General features: G+C 40.9%; 1 protein-coding gene across 1 annotated transcript in view; it reads left to right on the forward strand.

The window, feature by feature from the left end:
- The window catches only part of GMPS (guanosine monophosphate synthase), a 44,275-nt gene that overhangs the window by 20,618 nt on the left and 778 nt on the right, over nt 1–22,879 (forward strand). Inside the window, exons 10-13 of the mRNA XM_089675663.1 lie at nt 7,749–7,874; nt 9,402–9,517; nt 11,219–11,349; nt 17,677–17,849. Of these exons, the coding sequence (XP_089531789.1) occupies nt 7,749–7,874; nt 9,402–9,517; nt 11,219–11,349; nt 17,677–17,849 (546 nt within the window). The remainder of the gene's footprint in view (nt 1–7,748; nt 7,875–9,401; nt 9,518–11,218; nt 11,350–17,676; nt 17,850–22,879) is intronic.

The raw sequence follows: 22,879 nt of genomic DNA on the forward strand, positions 1-22,879 counted from the left end.
ATTTTGAAGAAAAACGATGTTTTTTACTTTCAGCTATAAAAAATATATAGTAAACTCAAAGTTAGTTATAAATTTAGGCCAAAATGTATTCTGTTACATGTTTTTGGTAAAAAAAAATCCCAATAAGTGTATATTGATTGCTTTGTGTGAAAGTTATAGCATCTACAAACTATGGTATAGATACTGCAATTTTATGCCATTTTTTTGCTATACAGCGCTGCGCTAGTTTAACGGACAATTGCGTGGTTATGCAAAGCGGTACGTAAATGGAACTTCCATCCTTTTTTTTCCCCACAAATTGAGCTTTCTTTCGGTGGTATTTGATCGCCTGTGCAGTTTTTATTTTTTGCGCTATAAAAAAAAATGGCTGACAATTTTGAGGAAAAAAAAACAATATTTTGGACTTTGCTATAAAACATGTCCAGTAAAAAAAAATTTAAAAATCAAATTTAGTCATAAATTTCTGCCAAAATTCATTCTGCAACATGTCTTTGCTAAAAAAAAACCCAATACGTGTAAATTAATTGGTTTACATGAAAGTTATAGCGTTTACAAATGGTGGGAAAGCAACTGGGATTTTTATTTTTTTTATATTAATAATGGTGGCGATCAGTGACTTATGGCGGGACTGCGGCGGACAGTCTGACATTGGGGGGTACTGACTTGGGGTCACTGACATCCCCAGTGACACCAATACAGTGATCAGTGCAAAAAAAAAAAAAACACTTGACACTGTACTAATGGCACTGGGGAGGAAGGGGTTAAGTTTATTGTTCAGGGAAAAGGTTAACTGTGTGAGGGGAGTGTTTTACTAGGGGGTGGGGGTGTGTACTGCAGGGAACACCATTGATCGGGAGAGAGAAACTCTTCTGTCCCGATCAGCGTGTCCTGGAGCTGTCAGGGAACTGACAGAAAGCGCAGCTACTGCACCTGTGCTCTCTGTCAGCGATTGCTGCCAATCGCCAGGACATAGCCGGTAACGACCGGCTGTGACCCGGCGACTGACATCCGCGGTTGTTATCGCTGGGACAGGTTTTTAAAAACACACGTTTTAAACTGTGGTTTTGCCCAGCCGTGCCGCCGTATTTCTACAGTGGCTGGGCGGCATGTGGTTAACAAAACAAATGGCACACCCTAAAGCTTCCCATACATTGGTCAGTTGGTTTGTCTTTTTTGTTTGTTTGTTTTGTTTTTTTTTTAATTCAGCGAGCGGGTTGAATGAAAAAAAAAAAAACCCTCCCCTGATACCCCCATCCAGACATTTTGAGGTGGATGGTGGGGGGTATACTCCCCACCAAGCTCTTGTATTCTGACAGTGGGGAGACTTCTTTGACATCCGAATACACTGATCAGCACTGCAGGCTAAAATCTGACAGGGTGGTTGTACATTTGTAGATTTTCTTCTGGTCAGCTACAGTGCCCATACATGGATTGAAATTTGGCTGTATCTTCCTGAACCAGCCAAACTTTAATCCATGTATGGCCAGCTTAAGCTAAATATTTGCATAGGTTTAAAAGAGATATCAACGCTAAGGCTAGACATAGAGACTTCTTGAATGCCTCAAATTCATCAGATTAATTGAAATGGTAAGATAGTACTCCACATGAATAGGCATTTTAGTAAGTGTATTGGTAATACACAGTGGATATAAAAAGTCTACACACTCTGTTAAAATGTCAGGTTTCTGTGATGTAAAAGATGAGACCAAGACAAATCATTACAGAACTTTTTCCACCTTTTAAATGTGACCTTTAAACTGTATAAGTCAGTTGAACAACAAACTGAAACCTTTCAGGTGTAGGGAAGTAAAAATAAAAAACTAAAATAATATGGTTGCATAAGTGTGCACACCCTTAAACTAATACTTTGTTGAAGCACCTTTTGATTTTATTCCAGCACTCAGTCTTTTTGGGTATGAGTCTATCAGCATGGAACATCTTAACTTTGCAATATTTGCCCACTCTTCCTTGCAAAAACACTCCAAATCGGTCAGATTGCGAGGGCATCTCCTGTGCACAGCCCTTTTCAGATCACCCCACAGATTTTCGATCAGATTCAGGTCTGTGCTCTGGCTGGGCCATTCCAAATCTTTAATCGTCTTCTGGTGAAGCCATTACTTTGTTGATTTGAACGTATGTTTTGGGTCGTTGTCATGCTGAAAGATGAAGTTACTCTTCCGCTTTCTAGCAGAAGCCTGAATGTATTGTACCAATATTGACTGACTGGTATTTGGAGCTGTTCATAATTCTCTCTACCTTGACTAAGGCCTCAGTTCCAGTTGAAGATAAACAGCCCCAAAGCATGATACTGCCACCACCATGTTTCACTGTGGGTATGGTGTTTTTTTGGTGATGTGCAGTGTTGTTTTTGCGCCAAACATATAATTGGAATTATGGCTAAAACGTTCCTTGGTTTCATCAGACCATAACACGTTTTCTCACATGCTTTTGGAAGACTTCAGATGTGTTTTGCAAAATTTAGCCAGGCTTGGATGTTTTTCTTTGTAAGAAAAGGCTTCCGTCTTGCCATTCTATCCCATAGCCTAGACATATGAAGAATACGGGAGATTGTTGTCACACATACCACACAGCCAGTACTAGCCAGATATTCCTGCAGCTCCTTTAATGTTGCTGTAGACCTCTTGGCAGTCTTCCAGACCAGTTTTCTTCTCGTCTTTTCATCAATTTTGGAGGGACGTCCAGTTCTTAGATATACCATGGAACACAGTGAAGACAGTTGTCATCAAGTCGAGAAAATATGGTGCATTACTAATGCCTTGGAAATTCTTTTGTACCCTTCTCCTGACTGATACCTTTTAACAATGAGATCCCTCTGATGCTTTGGAAGCTCTCTGTGGACCATGGCTTTTGCTGTAGGATGCGACTAAGAAAATGTCAGGAAAGACCTACTATAACAGCTGAACTTTATTTGGGGTTAATCAGAGGCACTTTAAATGATGGCAGGTGTGTACTGACTCCTATTTAATATGATTTTGAATGTGATTGTTTAATTCTGAACACAGCTACATCCCCAGTTACAGTGAGGAACAGAAGTATTTGAACATCCTGCGATTTTGCAAGTTCTCCCACTTAGAAATCATGGAGGGGTCTGAAATTCACATTGTAGGTGCATTCCCACTCTGAGAGACAGAATTTAAAAAAAATCAGGAAATCACATTGTATGATTTTTTATGAATTTATTTGTCTTGCACTGCTGAACATAAGTATTTGAACACCTAAGAAACAGCAAGAATTCTGGCTCTCAAAGACCTGTTACTGTGCCTTTAAAAAGTCCACCTCTACTCCACTCATTAATCTAACTTAGTAGCACCTGTCTGAGCCCTTTAAAGACACCTGTCCACCCCACAGTCAGTCAGACACCAACTACTACCATGGGCAAGACTAAAGATCTGTCAAAAGACACCAAAGAAAAAATTGTGGACCTCCACAAGGCTGGAAAGGGCTACGGGGCAATTGCCAAGCAGCTTGGTGAGAATAGATCAACTGTTGGAGCAATTGTTAGAAAATGGAAGAGGCTAAAGATGACTGTCAGTCTCCCTCAGACTGGGGCTCCATGCAAGATCTCACCTCGTGGGGTATCACTGATGATAAGAAAGGTGAGGAATCAGCCCAGAACTACAAGGGAGGAGCTGGTCAATGACATGAAGAGAGCTGGGACCACAGTTTCGAAGGTCACTGTCGGCAGAACACTACACCATCATGGTTTCAAATCATGCATTGCACGGAAGGTTCCGCTGCTCAAGTCATCACATGTCCAGGCCTGTCTGAAGTTGGCCAATGACCATCCGGATGATCCAGAGGAGGCATGGGAGAAAGTCATGTGGTCAGATGAGACCAAAGTAGAACTTTTTGGTCTAAACTTCACTCGTCGTGTTTGGAGGAAAAAGGATGAGTTGCATCCCAAGAACACCATCCCTACTGTGAAGCATGGGGGTGGTAACATCATGCTTTGGGGGTGCTTTTCTGCGAAGGGGACAGGACGACTGCACTGTATTAAGGAGAGGATGAATGGGGCCATTTATTGTGAGATTTTGAGCAACAATCTCCTTCCCTCAGTCAGAGCATTGAAGATGGGTCGTGGCTGGGTTTTCCAACATGACACGACCCGAAGCACACAGCCAGGATACCCAAGGAGTGGCTCCGTAAGAAGCATATTAAGGTTCTGGAGTGGCCTAGCCAGTCTCCAGACCTAAATCCAATAGAACATCTTTGGAGGGAGCTGAAACTCCGTGTTGCTCAGCTACAGCTCCGAAACCTGACAGATCTAGAGGAGATCTGTGTGGAGGAGTGGGCCAAAATCCCTGTTGCAGTGTGCAATTACAAACGTTTCCTGTAGTTCTTGACCAGGTTTGCACAAACAAAGGCTTCTCTACCAAATATTAACACTGATTTTCTCAGGTGTTCAAATACTTACAGTTGCAAGAAAAAGTATGTGAACCCCTTGGGATTACGTGGAGTTTTGCATGAATTGGGCATAAAATGTGCTCTGAACGTCGTTCTAAGTCACAACAATAGAAGAACACAGTCTGCTGAACATAATACTACACAAACATTAGATGTTGCCATGGTTTAATTGCACATAACATGTAAACATTCACAGTGCAGGGAGGAAAAAGTATGTGAGGCCCTAGCTTAATGACTTCTCCCAGAGCTAATTGGAGCCAGGAGTGAGCCAACCTTGACTCCAATGAGTGTGATGATATTGGATGTGTTGCTGACAGCTGTCCTGCCCTTAAAAAACACACACCTGTTTTGGGTTTACTGGTTTCAAGAAGCACTGTCTGATGTGAACCATGCGTCGCAGAAAAGAGCTCTCAGAAGACCTACGATCAAGATTTTTTGATTTGCATGAAGCTGGAAAGGGTTACAAAAGTATCTCCAAAAGCCTTGATGTTCATGTGTCCACGGTAAGACAGACTGTCTACAAATGGAGAAAGTTTAGCACTGTTGCTACTCTCCCTAGGCATGGTCGTCCTGTAAAAATGACTGCAAGAGCACAGCGCAGAATGCTGCATGAGGTAAAGAAGAATCCCAGAGTGTCAGCTAAAGACCTACAGAAATCTCTGGCACATGCTAACATTTTTGTTGACACATCTACAATAAGGAAAACATTAAACAAGAATGGAGTACATGGGAGGACACCACGGAGGAAGCCATTGCTGTCCAAAAAGAATTTTGCAGCACGTTTGAAGTTTTTGCAAAAGAGCACCTGGATGTTCCACAGCACTACTGGCAAAATATACTGTGGACAGATGAAACCAAAATTGAGTTGTTTGGGAAGAACACACAACACTGTGTGGAGAAAAAAAGGCACAGCACACCAACATCAAAACCTCATCCCCACTGTAAAACATGGCGGAGGGAGCATCATGGTTTGGGGCTGCTTTGCTGCCTCAGGGCCTGGACGGATTGTTGTCATTGATGGGAAAATGAATTCCAGAGTTTATCCTGCAAAGACATTTTGCAGGAAAACGTACGACCATCTGTCCGCCAACTGAAGCTCCGCAGAGGATGGGTGATGCAACAGGACAATGACCCAAAGCATACAAATAATTCAACAAAACAATGGCTGCAACAGCACAGAATACGCCTTCTGGAGTGGCCCAGTCAGAGTCCTGACCTCAACCCGATTGAAATGCTGTGGCATGACCTTAAGAGAGCGATTCACACCAGACATCCCAAGAATATTGCTACACTGAAACAGTTTTGTGATGAGGAGTGGTCCAAAATTACTCCAGATCGTTGTGCAGGTCTGATCTGCAACTACAGGAAACGTTTGGTTGAGGTTATTGCTGCCAAAGGAGGGTCAACCAGTTAAGTCCAAAGGTTCACATACTTTTTCCTCCCTGCACTGTGAATTTTTACATGTTATGTGCAATTAAACCATGGCAACATCTAATGTTTGTGTATTATTATGTTCAGCAGACTGTGTTCTTCTATTGTTGTGACTTAGATGACGTTTAGAGCACATTTTATGCCCAATTAATGCAAAACTCCATGTAATCCCAAGGGGTTCACATACTTTTTCTTGCAACTGTATGTTCAGCAGTGCAAGACAAATAAATTCTTTAAAAATCATACAATGTGATTTCCTGATTTTTTTTTTTTTAATTTTATCTCTGAGTGGGAATGCACCTACAATGTGAATTTCAGACCCCTCCATGATTTCTAAGTGGGAGAACTTGCAAAATCGCAGAGTGTTCAAATACTTCTGTTCCTCACTGTATAAGAGTGTGTGCACACCTGTGCAACCACATTATTTTAGTTTTTTATGTTTACTCCCCCCTCTGAAAGATTTAAGTTTGTTTTTGAATTGAGTGGTACTTATAGGTCACGTTGAAGTTGGAAAAAGTTCTGAAATGATTTATCTTTGTCCTTCTTCTTCCTTTTTTTTTTTTTCTTTTTTTTTTTTTTTTTTTTTACATCACAGAAACCTTACATTTTAACAGGGGCGTGTAGACTTTTTATATCCACTGTACCTAGATGAATATAGACCAGTGGTGGGCAACCTTTTTTTTTAACTGAGCCAAATCTCGCCAAAACCACGATTGAAATTTATTTTGAGAGCCACATTTTTAAAACTGAAAATACATAGGATGGTACACTGTTTTTAGTTTCAATAAGTTTTTATAGTAATTCATCCCCCCTATAGTAATTCATCCCCCCTATAGTAATTCATCCCCCCTATAGTAATTCATCCCTCATATAGTAGTAGTAAGTAAGTAGCAAGTAGTAAGCCAAGTCCCCCCTGTGTCAATTCACTTACCTTTGCTCCGCGCGTTCCTCTCGCCGTGTTCCCGCGCCGTTCCGGTCTTCAGGGCGGACTGTGAGAGGAGCCTAGCTCCTCTCACGGTCGTCACGCTGCCCCGCCTACACACATCCTGACAGCCAATCACTGGCTATCAGGATGCGAGTGGCAGCGAGACTGGCCAATCATTGCATTTGAGCGCGCTGCCCTGGCTGTTTTTTTTTTGGATCACGCTGCAGAGTCCCTGCCGCCCGAGAGGAGGGAGGGGAGCGGGCGCCCGGCACACAAGAGCCACATTAAAGCGTGTAAAGAGCCGCGGCTTGCCGACCACTGATATAGACCAATAGCGTGCCATTCCAGTGGAATGTATATTACCATTGATTGACAATAGAGCTCCATCTTGTTTTGCCCTCCTGGCATCAGTTCTCCACTCTCTTAAAAGGCAGACACTGTGGATTCTCTAATACATTCCTTTTTTTATTTTTTATCTCTCAAGGAGAATGGAGGTTCCTCCTTATTTCTCACAGTCAGAGCAAATGCTAGCTGTTCCTTCTATGTTATTGTAAGGGTGCCACTCATTTCCATAGCAGTCAGGGAAACATTGGCTTTTGTTTTCGAATGCTTGCATACACTCAGCTTGAATTTTGGTTCATTGCTTTGGGCTAATCTCTGAATTTGTTACATTAAGGAAACATGTAGCATGTTTGTTATATAGTAAATGTGAATTCAAAACAATATGTAATTTATGTTAAGTAGAATGATTTAAATATTTTATAAGAATTGCTTTTTTGCCTTTTAATTTAAAAAAAGATTGATACAACAATCTTTGACTGCCTTACACCCCCCTATGATTTTTGTACTTGAAAGTCCAATGTGCATGCGTTGAAATCCTTTTTTCCGTTATGGAGTGTGGACTTAAGCCTTAAATTTAAACTAATATTATGAATGTGTAAAGCTTTGTTTGAATTGTTCTTTACAGCCACACACCCTGCTGCAAAGAGTCAAAGCATGTACATCAGAAGAGGAACAGGAGAAACTGATGCACATCACTAGTCTACATTCACTGAATGCCTTCTTATTGCCTATTAAAACTGTAGGAGTGCAGGTGAGCATTCCTTCATTTTATGTCTAATATTCCTATGCCTTTGACTGAAAAAAATTAAAAAACAAAAAAAAGTTTTGGTTTTCCTTATTTTATCCCACCAGTCGATTGGTTTGAGTGTTAAAGTGGAAGTAAACTCCCACTGGACACTTGTACCTACAGGTTGGCTTATAATAAAGCTCACCTGTAGGTACACGGAATATCTCCTAAACATGCACCTTTTAGGAGATATTCCATGTCCCTGCAGCTGATGTCACCAACGGTTGTGCCCTGAAGGAACGGCACGCCGTTCCTTCAGAGCTCTGTGCCTGCGATCTTGGAAGGAAGGTCAGGTGAAGATGGAAGCCCTGTCAGCTTGCTGCTGGAGGGCTTTGTTCTAAGAGAAGTCTTTCATAACGTGCTAGTATGTGATGCTTACTAGCACATTATGACATTTTGAAGGATTATATATATTTTTTTTGTTTTTTGTTTTGCTACTGCTTTAAGGCACTGGACAGGTTAAGCTATGCAGGTGCTGTGAATCCCAGGTTGCTGTATCATGATTATGCTTGTTTATACTTCCTGGTAGTTTAGAGATCTGGGACACCACTGCCTACATGTTCCTGTCCATTATTAATTTATTAGGAATGGCCTAAACTCCTGCATTGGAGGGGTTAGGTCAACTCTTGACACTACCAGACAGTATTAAAACTGACCTATTACCAGGGAGCTGAATAGCTAGGTGCCTGCATTGTACAGCTGCAGCCTGTTTTAACACCCTTATGGTATTTGACAGGTTTACTCTTAAAGCATAGCTCCGATTTCTCCTAATGTTCACTTTAAACTTTGAAGCGTATGGTCTGCCTTTATCAAGTGGGTAATATTTACAGACCTTTTAAACTGAGATATTAGCAGTAACTGAATATCTACAGCTGCAATTTTAACGATTGTGGGGGAGATTTACTATAACTGGTGTACTCAGAATTTGGTGCAGCTGTGCATAGTAGCCAATCAGCTTCTAACTTCAGCTAAGCTTTGACAATAAGACCTGTTTCACATATATGCGGCCGTGCAGACCGCGTTTTGCGCGGGCATGAGAGCCCATTCATTTGAATGCACTCCCGTGCCCCGTGACACGCAGAGAAGACATCCCTGCACTTCTTCTGAAAACGCAGCCTGCACAGGAACCTCTGTCCCAGCACGATTGCGTTTTACAGTGCGGGCGGCGTGCCATTAGAACTAATGGCACCTGCCCGTGGGTTCGCATTTCTCTGTGCGGGTGGTGCGGCTGCATGGATTTTCTTGCGGATCTGCAGCGGCACCACCCACACAGATGTGAACCTAGCCTAAAACTTGGACGTTGATTGGTTTCCATGCAGAGCTGCACCAGATTCTGCAATTAAGTCAGTATTACAGCCAGGAAATTAGTCATTTCAGGAAGTCTGCAGTGCCTCCTATTATTATTTTTCGTGATTTGTTTACTTTAAAAATTTGTCGAAATAAATTCTTCTAACCTTACCAAAATATTTTTGATCTGTTTTGTTTTTGTAGGGCGACTGTCGCTCATACAGCTATGTATGTGGAATTTCAAGTAAGGATGCTCCACATTGGGAATCACTTATGTACTTAGCCAGGCTAATACCACGAATGTGCCACAATATCAACAGGTATATATCTTTGATTGTTGTTTAATATGTTTATTTTAAAAACGCTTTTGGACTGCGTTTCTGTGGTGTGAACTGGCCCTAAACCTTTCCCACAATAAATATTGGAGCTTCATTGCTGACCTTCTGAAAATGCTAGTTACCTTGGAGTTTTCCAGATTCATTGGCTTCATTACTTACAGTATTTTGCCAGTGACCTGTATTAAAGGAAAGAATTCCTTATGTTCATACCTGTTCTGGGTTGGTGACTCAGAGTACCAGTTCACACCACATGCAGTCCAGTGCATTTTTTTGGGGGGGGGTTTTCTGTATCAAAAACGCATTGATAGTAGGTTATCAGTTCCAGTGTATTCCAATTCCAGAAAAAAAGTAGAACATGCTGCATTTTATTTACGCACTTAATTGTACTAGTACACAGTAAAACGCACCGGAACACACATGTCCTTATTTAAGTTGAAGGAAAAGAGGGGAAAAAAATGCCCTGGAATGCATAAAACACGTACAGAAATGTATATGAACTGCATTTCTATGGTGTGAACCAGCCCATAGGTGTTTATTTACTAAAGCTGGTTCACGCAGAATCTCTTGCACCTCTGCATGGAAACTATTCAGCTTACAAGTTTTATTTCCAAAGCTTAATTGAACAAGCTGAGGTTAAAAGCTGATTGGCTGCCATGCACCGTATTCTGAGTGAACCAGCTTTAGTAAATCTACCCCATAGTGACTATGGAGGAAGGTCCACATGAAAGCCAAGGAACTAACAGTTGAATAAATCAGGTGTGGCATTTTTTTCTCTTCTAAAAATGTTTCCTATAAAATAAACCTGACTTAGGACTTGTATTGATGGGCATATGCAATTTGGTTTTGATTAGTTTGAGACACTTCTGAGACCATTCAGAATTCATTACGGGTATGTTTGGCCTTCTGACCTACTTTTAGCGGCACAGTGGCTTAGTGGTTAGCAGGTTTGCCTTGCAGTAAATGGGTCATGGGTTCGATTCCCGACCATGGCACCTCCTGCATGGAGTTTGCATGTTCTCCCTGTGCTTGCGTGGGTTTCCTCCAGGTACTCCGGTTTCCTCCCACGCTCCAAAGACATGCTGGTAGGTTAATTGGATCGTGTCTAAATTGGCGCTAATATGTGTATGTATGAATGTAAGTTAGAGACCTTAGATTGCACAGGGTTAAGGACTGATGTGAATGTTCATTATATATGTGTAAAGCGCTGTGTAAATTGACAGCGCTATATATAAGTACCTGAAATAAATAGAAATAAATAAATATTGCATTCCTACAGACTTGTATTGGGAGAGAAGCAGTTCTGACATAAACCAAAAAAACAGTCAAAGTCCCTTTCTAGTCTGCCATTGTTGACTTGTTGAAAATGCTGTCTGAGTGATTGGTAGTAACCCAGAACAAGCATGCAGATCAGTAAGGTCAGATGCCCTTATTTGCATATTTTTTCTAGGCTGCTCTTTCAAAGTGTTGCCATGAGAGGTTCAGAATGACAGCCAGAAATCTTGCATTTTCAGAAGGATGAGTCAGCAATAGCAGCTTACATATTTTATTGTGACAAGTTTCCTTTACAATAACCCAAGTTGGGGGGATGCATCTTTCTGACGGGGCTATTAATGTGCAAGTCATACATTGATCACTTATAAAAAAGTGGCTATTGAATGCCGATTTGTTGTTTATTTCTTTTAGAGTGGTATATGTTTTCGGTCCACCCGTGAAAGAACCCCCCACTGATGTTACCCCTACCTTTTTAACGACAGGAGTGCTTAGTACGTTACGGCAAGCTGATTTTGAGGCACATAATATTTTAAGAGAGTCTGGTAAGTTACTGACATTGTGTAATTGGCTTTTTCTAGTGTTATCCGCTTATCACTTTACTTTCTGTGCGTGGGTTCAGCAAACATGTTGTATAATTGCAGTGACTCATTTGTTATTTATTTAGAATCCCCTGATAATTAGGGCTCTGCATTCTGCTTAGGCACATCGGTTTAATACAGTGCAGCATATTGCTTTCTCAGTATGTGGAAATGCATATGGTGTAGGATGCTTAGACATATGAAGCCTTTAAAGCAACTGCCCCGGTGAGATCTGCATCAATTCTGTGCTGCTATGTGCCATTTTACTCTTTAACTACTTGTCCTCCTGAGGATTTACCCCCTTCCTGACCAGGCCATTTTTTGCGTTGCGGCGCTGCATTACTTTATCTGACAATAGCCCGGTCATGCAACGCTGCACCCAAATTAAATTTACGTCCTTTTTTTTTCCCCCGCTAATTGAGCTTTTGTTCGGTGATGTTTGATCACCTATGCGTTTTTTTTTTTTTTTTTTTGCGCTATAAAAAATAAAGACCTCAAATTTTGAGAAAAAAAGCAATATTTTTGACTATTAACCACTTGAGCCCCAGTCACTGCATTAAAATGTTTGCAGGGCGGCACAGCTGCGCAAAACCACGTTTTAAAACGTGGTTTTGCAAAACAGGTAGAGGGCACGCGCCCACCCTACCTGTCCCGCGGGTGTCAGCAGCAGGTCTCAGCTGCCGGGTCATAGCCGGTCATTACGGGCCATTTCCCGGCGATTAGCGACAATCGCTGACAGAGAGCAGGGCTGCATTGTTTACACACAGCCCTGCTCTGTCAGTTGCCTGTCAGCTCCTGACAAGCTGAACCGGAGAGAAGAGTTTATCTCTCCCGATCAGCCTGTCCCCGTCCAGCACACACCCCCGCCCCCTAGTAAAACACTCCCCTCACACAGTTAATCCTTTCAGTGAATAAAAATGTTAACCCCTTCCTCCCCAGTGCCATTAGTACAGTGTCAGTGTTTTTTTTTTTTTTCTTCACTGATCACTGTATTGGGGTCACTGGGGATGTCAGTGACCCCAAGTCAGTTCCCCCCCAGTGTCAAAATGTCCGCCGCAGTCCTGCCATAAGTTGCTGATCACCGCCATATGTCGCTGATCGCCACCATTATTAGTATAAAAAAAAATGTAAAATCCCAGTATCTTTCCCGCCATTTGTAAACGCTATAACTTTCATGTAAACGAATTAATTTACATGTATTGGGATTTTTTTTTTAGCAAAGACATGTCACAGAATGCATTTTGGATGAAATTTGTGACAAAATTAGATTTTTTAATTTTTTTACTGGACATGTTTTTATAGCAAAAAGTCCAAAATATTGTTTTTATTTTTCTCAAAATTGTCAGCCTTTTTTTTTTTTTTTTTTTTTTAGCGCAAAAAATTAAAAACGCAGAGGCGATCAAATACCACCGAAAGAAAGCTCAATTTGTGGGAAAAAAAGGATGTAAATTTAATTTGGGTGCAGTGTTGCATGACCGTGCAATTGTCAGTTAAAGTAACGCAGCAACGTAACACAAACCTCTTCTGTAACCGCTTCCTGACCACCCTACAGCAGAAATACTGCTACAGGGCGGCATGGGTACGCAAAATCACATATAAATAAATAAATATATGTGTGTGTGTGTGTGTGCGTGATTCGCCCTCCCGTGGTTTTCACACCCCTCCCAGATAGCTTCAGATTGCCCGTCAGTACACCAGTCCCCTTGATTGCCAGGAGCACGCTCATGTACAATAATCCTCCATTGCTAGTATAGCGTCTGAACTGGTCAATATCTTTGATCAGGTCAGCACTATACCAACGTTCACATTAATATAGCATCCCCAAAAACGCAGCGTTACGGGATCAGCCCCGGCACCTGCCAGCACCTGCGTTTAGCCCATACGCTTACCCCCCCTTTCTCCCCCAGCAAGTGCAGTGTCAGTAGGTCTCTGTCACTCGATACATTGCACACAAAACCGCAGTGTTCGCAGAATCAGGCCTGATCTCTGTTAGCACTTGCCGGTAAATTTTGATGACTCTCATATGCAGCAGAGTGCCAGTACTAGTGCCGCTCTACCTTTTGGTGAACTGGCGAGTACCAGCGGTCTAGTACATCCTGGTCTTTCACATATCTCCTTGATTTTTGGAGCTGTTTTTCATGGAATATCTGTATGTGTTGATTGTGGATCAAAGCAATTTATATGAACAACAATTTATCGCCGCCAACCCAAATTTAAACCTTGCCAGACTATCCGCATGGAAACTCATTACGGTTTTCAAATTTACATTTTTTTTGGGCCTAACCCTCAACATGGGCATTACTAAAAGAAATGAATTGCGGTTGTATTGGTCCGCAGACCCGATTCATCATATACCGTGTTCTCTGCTGCCATGGCCAGGCTTAGATATGAGAGTATAATGTGTTTTATGCATTTCAGCGACAATACACTCTGTCATCCTCGGGGTAACCCTGAATTTGACCGGCTCCACAAAATTTAGCCCCTTGCAAATCACCTTAACCTAAAATTTGCAGATGTCTATACTCCCCAGCAAAACATCTGCGTTGAGGAGTCCCTCATTAATTTTTCTGGCCGCCTTGCATTCAAACAATTTCCCCCCTGCAAGCGTGCCAGATATGGGGTCAAGATGTAAAAGACCTGTGAGAGGACAACAGGCTATACTTATAAGTTTTGGATTTACGGGGGAAAAGATAGTCACGTGGAGCCCCCCGGATGCCCAGACTACATGGGGAGCAGTGGCAAGATAGTTTGGGACTTGGTGTCATCATTTCTCCATATGGGGTACCACTTATACGTGGACAATTTTTATTCAAGCGTACCACTATTTAGACATTTATTCAATCTTGGAACTGGCACTTGTGGCAAAGTGTGACCTAATGTGTGCCCACCATTAGAAGTGGGTGGATGCAGGGCGGTATATTCTAATGGTGGGCATACCACACACTTTTTCTGGCAGAGATTTCTTCTCATTTTTTCATTCATTGCACAGGCTGCATACAAAAAAAAAAAAAAAAAAAAAGAACATAGCATATATACCCAACAAGGATCAGCGATGTACTGGTACATCACTGGATTTGAATGATTGTACTAGGATGATGCCTACAGCTGCAGGCATCATCCTTGTATCGTTTTTTTTATCCGGCGATCGGCTTTCATGTAAAAGCAATCCTAGTGGCTAATTAGCTGCAAGATTGCTTTTACAAGCAGCTGCCTTCCACGGCCTTCTCGGGCAATCCCGTGCCATCAGGGGAACCTGAGAATGCAGCCGGTGTTTCTGCCAGCTGACCATAGAGCTGATTGAAGACCAGAATGGTGCCAATCATCTCTATAGTCTAAGAATTTGGAAGCTACAAGCATTTCATCACTTCAGTTTCGCAGGATATAAACAGCGCCATTTGTAAATTGGGAAAGCATCTGATCACACCGATTTTGGTTTGATTAGATAATGTAAGGGCAGAGGAGATATCTAGAGTCTGATAGACCCCAGATTTCTCAAAAAAGAATATATGACAATGCCCATTTTGGAAAGTAGTCACCCCAAATTATTTGCTGAGAGGAATGTTGAATCAATAGAAGAATTTATTTTTTTTACCACTAGTTTTTGGAAAATGACAAAAATAAATATATATTTTTTTTACACAAAATTGTCACTTAAATGATTTACTGCTCACACATGCCATGGGTATATGTGGAATTACTCCCCAAAATATATTTTGCTACTTTTCCCGAGTATGGGGGTACCGCATGTGAGAGACTTTTTGGCAGTCTAGCCAAGAACAGGACCCCAAAATCCAAGAAGCACCTTCAGGCTTCTGAAGGACTTTATTTCATCATTACACTTCCAGACTACCTATCACAGTTTCGGAGGCCCTGAAATGCCAGGATAGAACCTAACCCCCCCAAATTACCCCTTTTTGGAAAGTAGACCACCAAGGAATTTGATAAAAAGCACGGTAAGTATTTTGCAGATTTGTTGCCACAAGTTTTTGGAAAATGAAAAAAACAAAAACATATTTTTTCTATTTTTTTTATATTTCAAAACCTTATGAGAAAAAATGAGATCTGCAAAATACTCACGATGCCTCTTTTTAAATTCCTTGGGGTGTCTACTTTCCAGAAAGGGGTCATTTGGGGGGGTTTGGGGCTATCCTGGCATGTCAGGGCCTTCGAAACTGTGATAGGTATTGAGGAAGTGTAATGAGGAAGTTACGCACCTTCAGGCTTTCAAAATGGTCATTGGATATCAGGCTCCTGTATGTGGCTAGGCTCCTAAAAAGTTTCACACATGTGGTATCCTCATACTCAGTAGAAGTAGCAGAATGTATTTTGGGGTGTAATTCCACATATACCCATGGCTTGTGCGAGAAATCATTTAAATGACGACTTCGTGTAAAAAAAAAAAAAAAAAAAGGTTTTTGTCATTTTCCAGAAACTTGTGGAAAAAATAAATAAATCATCTATGGACTCAATATTCCTCTCAGCAGATAGCTTAGGTTGTCTAATTTCCGAAAAGGGGTCATTTGAGGGTGTTTGTACTATCCTGGTATTTTAGCACCTCAAGAAATGTGATGGGCAGTCAGAAAGTAAAAGCTATGTAAATTCCATTATCTATACCATAGTTTGTAGACACTATAACTTTCACAAAAAGCAATCAATATACACTTATTGGGATTTTTTTAACCAAAAACATGTAGCAGAATACATTTTGGCATAAATTTATGATGAAATTTTAGTTTTTTTAGATATTTTTTTTATGACCAAAATGAGATTTTTTTTAAAAAAATATTTTTTTTTTCTTCAAATATTTTCTGGTTATAGCGCCAAAAATAAAAAGTGCACAGGTGATCAAATACCACCAAAAGAATGCTCTATTTGTGTTTAAAAAAGGACATAAATTTCATTTATATACAGTATTGCATGATCGCACAATTGTCCGTTAAACTAGTGCAGCGCTGTATAGCAAAAAAATGTCGTAAATTGCAGTATCTATACCATAGTTTGTAGACACTATAACTTCCACACAAAGCAATCAATATACACTTATTGGGATTTTTTTTTTACCAAAAACATGTAGCAGAATACATTTTGGCCTAAATTTATAACTAACTTTGAGTTTACTATATATTTTTTATAGCTGAAAGTAGTAAATATAGTTTTTCTTCAAAATATTTGGTCTTTTTTTGTTTATAGCGTGAAAAATAAAAAGCGCACAGGTGATCAAATACCACAGAAAGAAAGCTCTATTTGTGTGAAAAAAAAGACGTAAATTTCGTTTAGGTGCAGCGTTGCATGACCGCACAATTAGTTGAATTAGTGCAGCGCCGAGTAGCAAAAAGAGGCCTGGTCATTAAGGGGGGTAAATCCTCAGGAGCTCAAGTGGTTAAACATGTTCAGTTAAAAAATCAAATTTAGTCATAAATTTAGGCCAAAATGTATTCTGTTGCGTCTTTGCTAAAAAAAAAAAAAAAAAAAAAAAAATATCCCAATATATGTAAATTATTTGGTTTACGGGAAAGTTATAGCGTTTACAAATGGCGGTATACATACTAGAATTTTTATTAATTTTTACTAGTAATGGCGGCGATCAGTGACTTATAGCAGGACTGCGACAGGCATTCTAACATTGGGGGGAACTGACTTGGTGTCACTGACATCCCCAGTGACACCAATACAGAGTGATCAGTGCCTAAAAAGAGAAAAAAAAAACACTGACACTGTACTAATGGCACTGGGCAGGGAAGGGGTCAACATGAGGGGCGATCAAAGGGTTAACTGTGCTGCGTGTGTTTTACTATGGGACTGTGCATTTGTGCTTCACTGTAATCACACAGCTTTGCAAAGCAATGTGCCTGAGCTGACCGGGAGGAGAACTGTTTTGTCGGAGTTGCTTGCGGGTAGGGTGCGCCCCTACCCGGAAATGCAGAATCACATATATAGATATATAGAGAGAGAGAGAGAGAGAGAGAGAGAGAGAGAGAGAGAGATATTAAATCAACCAACTAGATACATTTCTTAACAGATCTTAGCATATTAAAATTTAATGTGCTGCATATGTGCCTTCATCATTGCAGTTTTGCTTCCTACTGAGAATGCCCATATGGTTTTGTAGTCACAAAATAAGAAAAAGCAAGATTCTGACTTCCTTTCTTTACACTTTTTTTTTGCACATAATCATTTTTCTGTTTTATATGCAGCATTCAATACACATTTATTTTGCAAATACATGTAGATCTTTGTGCTGCTTGCTGGCAACTGGGGTTTTCTGATTGTTTTTTTTTTTTTCCTACACAGGTTATGCTGGCAAAATAAGTCAGATGCCGATCATTTTGACACCATTGCACTTTGATCGTGATCCTTTACAAAAACAGCCATCATGTCAGAGATCTGTTGTCATCCGGACATTTATCACAAGTGATTTTATGACGGGCATTGCTGCTACACCAGGCAATGAAATCCCGGAAGAGGTAATTCTTTTTATTCCACTTCTATGTCTTATTTTAACAAAACTCATTCTATAAAGAAGCTATTTTCCTGTATCGAAGCACTGCAGATCAGTCAGTGAAAGGAAGGGAGAGCAAGTACTACTTGGTGGGATCCCTTTATTTAATTATTGCATTTAGCTTAACTTTGACATTTTATGTAGGGTAACATACTACTGCTGTTAACACAAAATATTCCTGCTGATATTCACAATAATGGCTTGGGCTCTTAAAAATTTGCTTAGAACACCATTGGAACCTCTTTCAGGTTCTTTTAAAATATCAAGCTTATGTCCCTGGCGGGTTAAATTAAACAAGACCTCAGAAATTGCAGATGCTTTCCAGGTGTATTATATGGATCTGTATAACTTAAACACACCTTCTCATCCTTCCTCTGTCTCAGAGTAGAGGGTATAAATGCACATCTTTTGTCTGTGGCTTTCCCCACTTTAACTGTCGATGAGCAAGACGATTTAGCTAAACCCATACTTTAAGAGGAACTGGCGGTAGTGGAATACTCTATTCCCAGCGGCAAGGCTCCGGGTCCTGGTGGCCTTTCGATGCCTTACAAATTCTTCTTTTCACAACTTTGTCCCTATTTCTTAGAGGCATTTAATGTCATTTTGCAATGACATGCTATACCCCCTGATATGACCAGAGCTCAAATTTCAGTGATACCAAAACCAGATAAAGATCTGCTACAGTGTGCCAGCTATAGGATAATTTTCTTTAACTGCAATTTAAAATTATTCTCCAAAAATCTTAAAAAAAAAAGCTCAGCCCGATCTTACAGCGAATAATAGCACTTGACCAAGTGGGTTTTATTACATCTTTGGAAGCTCGCGATAACAGTTTGTATGCTCAATATTATCTCCAGGCCTGGCAACAAATTAAGTCTTCATCATGCATAGGGTTCTACAGCAGATTGGTATCCTGACCCCTATGCGTTGATGAATTGGAAAACTACTCCAACTCTTCGGCCATGGTTCGTGTCAGTGAGGTTGACTCGTCCCCATTCAACATACGGAATGGAACCAGGCAGGGATGTCCCCTTTGTCCTTTAATTTGTGTCCTTATTTTGAAACCATTTTTACAACACATTAATAATAACGTAGACATTACCAGGGTGCAAACTCTGGAGTTGCTACCATAAAGTTGTCGCATACACAGATTTTAGAATCTTTGGAACTTTATCCAACTTTAAAATCAGTTTTCAAAAGTCATAGGCTTTGAATATATCCCTATCAGAATCCATGATTCACCCTAGCTTCCCTTTCCGTTGGACTACTCAATCCACTAAATACCTGGAAACACATATTCTGGCAGATCCCATGAAGATCTTCGTCTTGAACTTTCTCCCAGTCATGCAAACATTCCGCAGAGACCTGACTACATGGAATAATTTAGCGCTTACTTGGTTTGGAGAATGCAATGTTATGAAGATGAATCTGATGCCTCGTATTATCTTCTCCAGTGTCGATTCCTATCCCTAGAACCTTCTTTTGCAACCTACAACCGGATTTTACCAGATACATTTAGCACAACAGATTGCCTAGTTTTAGCAAAGACTCTTGAGGAGACCTAAACACGGGTGGGGTGGGGCTACCTGACCCACAAAAACACTACACAGCTACATGCATGGCCCAAGTTTTATAGGCTGGTTCAAACACAGAGCATTTAAGCTATGGGTATCTTTGGAAGAAGACTGCTCCCCAGTTCCCTGTTCAGGCCTCCCTTGGGCAGGCCTGGAGATCCCCAGCTCCCTACTGAAACATCTCACAATAGGCCCAACAATAAAAGAAATGCAGAAGTATTTTATTTTGTCCAGTTGCCAAAGTCTTCCATCACCTCTGACTCCCATACTGGGATACCTGGCTTTTATCCCTGGTGGGTCAGACAAACTCTTTCGAGTCTGGACAACTAATAGAGCTCGCGATTTCACTCAAGCCATTTGGTGTGACTTCTCTTTAACTTTCAGCAAACACCGAAGTCCCACCTCTGTCAGACCCTTGGTGTAAATTGCAGTTGTTGCACTTCTTGCATTCCTTAAGGCCCTGAAATATTTGACTCAGGAGCCTACTCTGTATGAGAAGAAACAAAAGAACAGCAGCACGGGATCTCCGTCAGCAATACATGTAGTTTTATTAAACAATTAAAAAAAATAGTACACTCGTGTAAAATTCTTGTCAAACAGCTCTGGTGCAGATCGCAAAGCAATTCCAAGTAGATAATTATTCAGAATCCCTCAGCTGGAAAAAGGAGGAGTGAGTTTGACAGCTGTCAAACTCCCATGTCACTGCCTCCCGGATCTCCATACAATGTAACTCTTAACAAACATTTCTGTTGCAGATTGCTACATAGAAGCAATTCCAAGTGTTTGAAGTGGTTGATCATTTAAAACCCTCAGCCCATAGCAAAGGAGTGAGTTTGACATCTGTCAAACTCCACTAATGGCTAACACCACTGACATTGCCTGGTTGATCTCCAAATACTGTAGGAAGAGAGGAGGGGGAAGGCAAGTATCAGAAATTATCTTACAAGATAGTTACTCGATGGTACAGAGGATGCCTTTAGAGCTGACTAGACTATTGCCATGGCAGTGATCTTTGTTAGAGGTGTGGCTCCCACAAAGGAACACTGCTGCACCTATGCTTCAATCTTTATGGCGCCTAGTTCTGGACATCATTCATCAAATTATACCTTGGATGATAACCCAGCGGCAATACTTCTCCATCTAACCCCTGTGTCCTGCAAGAGATACAAAAGTCCATGCTGCTCCAGCTGCTAAATGCGGCTAAAGCATGTATCCCTATTTCCTGAAGAATCCATACCCACCATTTCTGAGCCATGGGTTTTTTGAAGGAATGATATTCAAGAGATGGAGACCCTTACAGCAGTTCTCAAAGACAAGATCTTTGACCAAAACAAAAAAATGGTAATATTGGAACAACTTTAAATTCCCCTCTAGATACCAACAATTAATTGGCTAAAATTGGTTTGAGACAGTGGGTTGAAGCCTTGGCTTCTGGCCTTGTAACACATCAGGATTGGGCTGGAATGATAACCTGCGAAATGTTTCTGACATTGTTGTCCTTCTGCTATTGTATTTTTTCCCCTCCTCCCATTATTGCCGATTTTCCCTTAGGAATATAATTGAGAAGAAAAAAAAAAAAAAAGGAGGTACACGGCTTTCTTCCCATTTGCCTTCATTCCGGGGTGTCCCCTCGGACACTGTTTGCTTGTCCTATCTCTGTATTTCAATACTGCAGAAATGTTGGGAAGCATCATACTATTATTTATGACCTTCTGTATCACCCATGCAGTCACTTTCTTTTTATATGAACACCGATTGTCATCTAATTTTCTGGAGATGTTTGCACTTTGGTCTATATTATACACGATGGCTAGTGATCTAACATATATGAATTTAAATGTGTCTGTTATGATGCATGCATTTTAAAATAAAGAATTAAAAAAAAAAAACCCTCAAGCTTAGTTTTGTTCTTTTTGTAGCTGCCCGCTAACATATTCTTACCTTTTGCAATACTTGGACAAATTGTTCCCTCATCTCCCCCTTTACATTGTCTTTCTGATTTGTGTAAGCATTCCCTGCTGATGTGTATGTTTGTGCCATCTGTTGGTAGATATTAAGTACTGCATTGTGGCTGTACTGTAGTCTACACCTGAACTCTGTCATCATTTGTTCTCTGCACTGACTCTGTGCATGAGAAAAGGTGTTTCAAACTAGTCAGAATGAGTTGCAAAAGCAATATTTCCTTCCATGCTAAAACGTACATTTTATAGCGTATCTAAAATTAAAATGTTACCTCAAATATTAATTTCCACTTTGTAGTTCAATTATTTCTAGCCTACTCCTTTTATTCTGAATAATCTTGAAGTTTGTAAACTTTGTGAAGGTCCTCTTCACTTCCTTTGAATTCTGTGATACATATTCACTGTGCCCCGTGAGTAGGCACGACTGTGTCACACATTTCACAGAGCCTGTTTTTCTTAACTACAGAGTTGCTGAGTGGAGTTGTTTTAGGTGACGGGGGCAGCAAAGTACCACGGGATATATAGTGATTAGATATTGAAAGTAAACAGCAGAGGAAAAACTGAAAAGCATGCAGGGAAACCAGGAAGATTGTGGAAAGAGATGGCCAGCAGACAGGAGGCACTCACAAGATGGAAGGAGATTTTTCAACCAAGCTCCTACTGGATTGTCAAAAAAAAAGTTTGTATTGTAATTACAATGCTGATGTTAAAAACTAAAAGTAGTGAGATATGGGACCCTGGTGGTTTGTGCAGAACATAGATATAGCAGACTTTCTGTGCATGGGAAACACTCATAGGATGGCACATGGCCTTATGCATTGCCGAAGATTATGCTTTGTTGCTAACATAAAATGTTGCACCCAAATGCCAAAAGGGGAATGTGAGCAGTATGACAGCTATGCTAAGTGAAAGTCCAAGAGGCAGGAAAATCTCCTTGGACAGTGGTGTGGCTCCGAAAGAGATGCCCCAGACTGTCTCAGGATTGGTCCTGAGTAGGAGTAGTAGACTTGGTGTCCTTCAGCTGCCCTTTTCCTGTTTGGCTGGGTATTAGACCATGTGTGAAATTGAATTACTTTTAATGCCTCATTCACACGGGCATACCAGTCCATATACCTGTGTGAAGGGCATGCGTGGGATGCACAGGTGTTCCATGCAGACAGCCTGTTCAAATCAATGACAGGCTACTGACTGCACAGATCTCCAAGCACATCCCCTAAAGCACATTCATGCAGGTCTGATGCGTGGTTCAGAATGCAGTTTTCTGATCCATGCATTGGACTCACACGAACATAAGCTCCAGGATGCATTTGGAGATCTGTGCAGGTCCATGCAGCTGGCCACTTGAGATTGATTTTAACAGGCTGCCTACACAACACCTGTGTATCACCTATGAAGACAGCCCTTCGCAGGGGTGTATGATTTTATACACCTATGTGAAAGGGCCCAAGTTCTATTTTCAG

The sequence above is a fragment of the Staurois parvus genome, unplaced genomic scaffold (genome assembly GCF_062004578.1).
Source record: "Staurois parvus isolate SC_StPar_1 unplaced genomic scaffold, SC_StPar_1.0 ptg000155l, whole genome shotgun sequence".
NCBI lineage: Eukaryota > Metazoa > Chordata > Amphibia > Anura > Ranidae > Staurois > Staurois parvus.